Below are 5,416 nucleotides of genomic sequence, written 5' to 3' on the forward strand. Positions count from 1 at the left end.
CTGCAGACTCGCCTAGCCCGAGTCCTGCTCAGCTACCACACGAGACCCCACTCGCTCACTGGGATCCCACCTGCTGAACTGCTCATGAAAAGAGCACTTAAGACAAGGCTCTCGTTAGTTCACCCTGATCTACATGAACAGGTAGAGAGCAGGCAGATCCAACAAAGTGCATACCATGATAGCGCAAATATGTCATGTGAGATTGAAATCAATGATCCTGTATTTGTATTGAGTTATGGAGAAGGACCCAACTGGCTTCCCAGCACTGTTGTGGCCAAAGAGGGGAGCAGGGTGTTTAGCATCAAACTGACTCAGTCACCGGAAACACTTGGACCAAATCAAACTCAAATTCACGGACTATCATTAGCAACCCAGCTTGGACCCTACCTTTTTTGACCCCCAACACACGTGGCAACAGACACCACAGTTGACCACGCAGCAGAACCCATTATCCACAGCAGCCCTGCAGGGCCCAACACACCAGGCAGACCAGCAAGGGCCAAACAAATGATTCACACCGAGACAATCAACCTGGGCAAAAAGGGCCACAGATCGACTCATTGTAAATAGTTACACTATTGACTTTTTGGGAGGGGAGGCAGGGGAATGGGGGGTGGTATATCTGAACATGTATTTAATCTGTACAGCCACCAGAGGGCTCAGCCCCTGGAATCCCAACTGATCCCATTATCCCTTGGGAGCAGAGATATTTAAGGAGGCCTCACAGGTTGGCAAGGCACACTAGAGACCTGCAATAAAAGACTAAGGTCACACTTTACTTTAAGCTAAGTGTTCAGTCTGACTCTTTATACACAAGACAGTTTTGTTCAATTCTTGGAGAAAGCTCTGCTGGTCTGACCAGAGTCCCGATTTAGTGCAGTAAGGTTTAACTCCTCCTCGATTTACTAGAGCCTGAAAATGGTGAAGGTTTTGTTTTTCTTCAGAATTTAAAAAAATGAAACTCTTCCTTTCAGTAGGTATTGTTGGCATGTACAGGAGAGAGACAGTGGGCAAACCAGAAAACAGAGCATCAAGCAGCAGGGACCTGTAGAGGCAGCCCACCTCCAGCACCATCGCCTGTCCGTGAGTTTCTAACTCAACCAACTGTTCCTGTACTGAGCTTCCCCTCCCCAGTGTACTGCCGCTCAAGTTAGAACAGCCCATGTTCCAATCTAATCCCTACTCCTGTACATTGCGGATTATATTTAAGGCTATTCTCAGTCTGTACTGAATTTCTTTGGGCACCCATCCGTGAGCTTCTGCGACTGTTGCAGGCTGAGACACTAACGCCCCAATAGGGGGCAGCGACACTGGAGGCTCCTTTAAGAAGCCCACCTTGTTCCCACGCAGGAAGAGAGGAGTCAGAGCTGGCATTGGAGAAGCTCAGTGAGGGAGAGGGTCCACTCACCCCCTCAGGGGAAGATTGGGGAGTGATTGTTAGAAGCTCCTTCTGCCGTTCTCCAGCGAGGGAGATGCCAATTAGTTCAAACCCCAACCTCTGGCACCATTTGATTCCCAGCTAAGCTCAAGACCTCCCCTTCACCCAGGGGGAAGATGCAGCCAAACTCAGCTGTATATTAGGGCTCTGAATAGTGCTAGCTCCCATTGGCACCCAGTTGCTCCATTTCCACTGCAGGGTGAATTTGGCAAGCAAGAAACTGCAGCAACAAACCACACCTACATGAAGGGCAAATTGAGCCCAGGTCAGAAATGCTGCAAGCCCATTTGTGTCCCAGTCCACACAGCCAGATCCAGGACAGGAGACACAGTGGAATGATCCCACACTTGGAAGGGTTTGTTTATTCCAGGACCAAACGCTCCCACATCAGAGCATGAACAGGGACAGAAGATCACTTCTTGCTGCTCTCGTGGGTCATGGGAATAATTCCAGCTTAAACAGCAGCTGGGGGAACTTCACTTATGGACTACAGGAAATGATACCATTTATATCACCGAGCACGAGTGGCAGGGCATTTGAACACATTGTTATGGAAGACAGTATTAGTCCCTACCTGAAGCTCTGGTGCACAAGTGGTCAAAACAGGGCTGGAGCTCATCAAACTGAGTGGGAAGTAAAGAAAAAAAAAAAAAAAAAGTGTCAACCCGATTAGGGATGGTCAATTGACCTCAAACTGGAATAGAGTCCTTGTGAAAGGGAGCCAATGGAATAACTTGGAATGAGCACCAAGCCCTCAGGCCAGTTCCACTCACCTGGAGCTCATGAACCTGCACAGGGAAGGCTGGGCAGTTACCATAGTCACCACCAATCCCTGGATAAGCTTTTATCAGCCATTATGGCACTAGTTACCTGGATCAGTTACACCAACACAGAACTGAGAGAGGGTTACTGAGTGTAAACAGCTCTGTATTTTACATGTGTGGACAGGAGATGGACAATTAGGCATAAGGTACACTAATCACTGCTTTATTGACCATTTGATAACTAGTTGAACTGGGTCTGCTTGTGTTTCCTGTACAGGAACAAGGCCATCAAAGCAGCAGAGATCAGAGAGACAGCTGTCACTGTCAGGGCCAGCATCAGGACCACCTCAGACTCCACACCTAAAGAGCAATGAGAAACCAATGGTTACTGAAGGAAATACTGAGGGGGACATGGAAACTAGTAGTGGTTCACTCACCTCCTGGAGACCTCTCCTGCATCCGTTGCCCAACCTCAGTAAGGGACTCAGTTGCCAGGTCAGTGACATCAGTGTCCAGAATGACCAGGGGTCCAAGTGAGGCCTCACCCTCCCACTTCAATTCAGCATCACTCCCTGCAATATCAAACATTCCAGTTAGAGAGGGTAAAGGGGGACCTCCAACATCTAGAGGATCAATGTCCTACCAGCTTCAGGTACAAGGTCCCTCCTTCCTCTGGAAGGAAAGCCCAACTCCCTTGTGGCACTGCAGTCACCCAAATCACAACAGGCGCAAACGTCATTGTTCGATCCTTCCAATGGGGCCCAGCTAAACAAGACAATCAGTGTAACAATCAGGTTGGGCATCACTTCACACAACACATCGCTGAGGGAGAGAGGGGGAACTTACACATTCTGCAGCTTCTGGAAAGTACAAGCTTTGCTCATGGAATCTCTCTGATCTAGTGCAGCAACCTTCAGGTGACAGGTGAGGAAAATCTGAGGGACACATTCAACACCAGCCGTTATTCAGTGACTCCCTCCCAACATGAAGAACACAATGGGCAGCTTCCTCTTACCAAGGAACGGTCATCGCCAAAGAAACGGAACGCATCCAGGTCAAAGTGGAGCTTGTCCAGCTCACGCTCGTCTCTTGGCAACAGGAAGGTTGAGAAGGAGTCCTCAGCTTTGCTGTCCAGGAGGCAACTGAAGAAAGATTAAAACACAGGCCATGGAGTGAATCAAGTGAAGCCATTGAGACGGGACCAGCTGTAGAAAGAAGAGAGCTCCTTACCCATTGTAGTCAATGATGCTGTAACTTGGGGTGGAATCCTTGTCTGGGCTCAACGTTGCAACACAGCGGTCAATGTAGAGCTTCAGGGACATGTGGTTGGTCATTGAAACAGAGGCCTCAATGTGAATGAGGTCACCCAGGTAGTAGACAGTCGTGGTGCGCTCTGTAAGCCAGTCATCTGAAGGACAAGAGAACAAGGGTTGGAGACAGTGGCTGCAACTCCCAGTGGGCGACAGGAAATCACGACCCAGCCACCCAGCACATACCAGCCATTAGGCGCAGAGAGAATGACAGAAGCCCTTCTCCAGACTTGGTGGAGCTGAACGGGATCCAGGTGGGCTTGATCGGGTTACTGCTCACATTGCCCCTCCTGGAAAGACAAGTGTGCCATTTTAGGACAGAGTCAGAGAACATGCATTAGATTGAGTTTTCATTCACTCAATGGTTACCTATAATAGCGGCACTCAATGGGAACGACAGCACCATTAGTTCGCACAATGACAGATCCATGAGCCTTGGGGGTGTGGTTCAGGTGTGTGGTGTAGACCAGGAAATCTCCAGCCATCTGAAAATCAGATTCAGAAATTAAGAACATAGTTCTTAGTGTTCAGAAGGGAGGTTGTGCAGCCTCTGCAGTTAATGCAGGGGGAAAGAGTTCAAGCAGCAGAGCAAAATCAATTCAACAGAAAAGTGGAGTGGCTCAGTGGGTAGCACCCTCGCCTCGGAGCGAGTAGGTTGTGGGTTCATGTCCCATTGCAGAGACTAGAGCTCAAAAAGCTAGCTGAAACCCTAGTGCAGTGCTGAGGGAGCGCTGCACTGTCTGAGGTGTCATCTTTCACATGTGACATTAAGCAGAGGCCACACCTACTCAAGTGGACAAAAGAGATCCCATGGCACTATTTCAAAGAGTAGCAGGGGAGTTCTCCCAGTGTCCTGGGCCACTATTTATCCCTCAAATGAACATCACATTCAGATGATCTGGTCATTATCACATTACTGTTAGTGGGAGCTTGCTGTGCACAAATTGGCTGCTACATTTCCCACAACAGTGACGACACTTCACAAAGTACTTCACTGGCAGTAAAGCACTGAGATATACAGTGGCTGTGAAAGGTGCTATAGAAATGAAAGTCTTTAACAATTAAGTGTGCCAAAAGTTGCCAATAATTTGGGGCAATGAATAGACCTCCAGATTTAAGTCTCATTTAATCCAGGCTCCCAGGTATTCAAAAACAGGAAGTTTGGAAAATAAAGCTAAATATGGGAAATAACCACTAAACTGACTCCCCAGTGACCTGAATATCCACAAGACAGGATATACCACAGGAAACATTTGGACAAACCCAAGTGAATACACAAGGCCAATAGGGGTGAGATCACAAGGTTGGAGAGACGAGGGAAAACCAGTTAAAGCAAAGCACAATGCACAATTCCAAAGCAAGTTTGAGGTTTAAAAGCAGGAGACAGGAGTCCCCTCATCAATGCCCTCTCACCAAGAGTTGGAGTGAAGAGTGGGGACTGATCCAGACACCAAGCTTAGAGCAAGAGTTGAAGAATCACATTACCTTCACTGAGCTGCCACACTCATGGAGCCCATAGTCAAAGAGGACGGTGCGGTTCAGAGAGTCGATCCCAGTTGGCCGACAACCTACTGCCCCCAGGGTCAGGTCAGCAGCTTTAACCAGGTGCCTGGTCCCAAATAAATCCATGTGTACCCTGACCAGCAGGTTGTGCTCCCCACACTGCACCATCACAGTGTGCAGTGGGAACACACTGCGCCCCTCAGACACACGGAGACGGGAACCAAAGGGAGGGACTGTATGAGCCCCAGGGGTGGCCTTGACTCTTCTCCATGGAAACCTCTGGCCTCCAAATATCAGAGGGGCAAACAACCCCAACTAACAGCAGTACTGGGACCAGTGCCCTCACTACACAATCCCCCATGATCCCAAACCACTCAACTATCCCTACAGCCCCCAACCAG

At 48.9% G+C, this 5,416-nt stretch overlaps 1 protein-coding gene across 1 annotated transcript; it reads right to left on the reverse strand.

The window, feature by feature from the left end:
* Nucleotides 1-1,595: 1,595 nt before the first annotated feature.
* Nucleotides 1,596-5,183, reverse strand: LOC139262758 (zona pellucida sperm-binding protein 3-like). The gene is made up of 9 exons (XM_070877910.1): nucleotides 4,998-5,183; nucleotides 3,882-3,997; nucleotides 3,699-3,802; nucleotides 3,433-3,610; nucleotides 3,218-3,344; nucleotides 3,049-3,137; nucleotides 2,846-2,967; nucleotides 2,640-2,774; nucleotides 1,596-1,630 (listed from the first exon to the last, which is right to left on the reverse strand). Exons 1-9 carry the CDS (start codon nucleotides 5,181-5,183, stop codon nucleotides 1,596-1,598), a joined length of 1,092 nt encoding a protein of 363 aa, XP_070734011.1.
* Between the last annotated feature and the right edge of the window lie 233 nt (nucleotides 5,184-5,416).

This window comes from Pristiophorus japonicus, chromosome 4 (genome assembly GCF_044704955.1).
Source record: "Pristiophorus japonicus isolate sPriJap1 chromosome 4, sPriJap1.hap1, whole genome shotgun sequence".
Lineage (NCBI taxonomy): Eukaryota > Metazoa > Chordata > Chondrichthyes > Pristiophoridae > Pristiophorus > Pristiophorus japonicus.

Coding starts and splice junctions, on each gene's coding strand:
- LOC139262758 (XM_070877910.1), bottom strand. CDS start 5,183: ATGGTGCAGTGTGGGGAGCACAACCTGCTGGTCAGGGTACACATGGAT. Junction 3,998..4,997: donor AGTGTGGCAGCTCAGTGAAG/GTAATGTGATTC, acceptor TCTGATTTTCAG/ATGGCTGGAGATTTCCTGGT. Junction 3,345..3,432: donor AGCATCATTGACTACAATGG/GTAAGGAGCTCT, acceptor ATCTTTCTTCAG/TTGCCTCCTGGACAGCAAAG.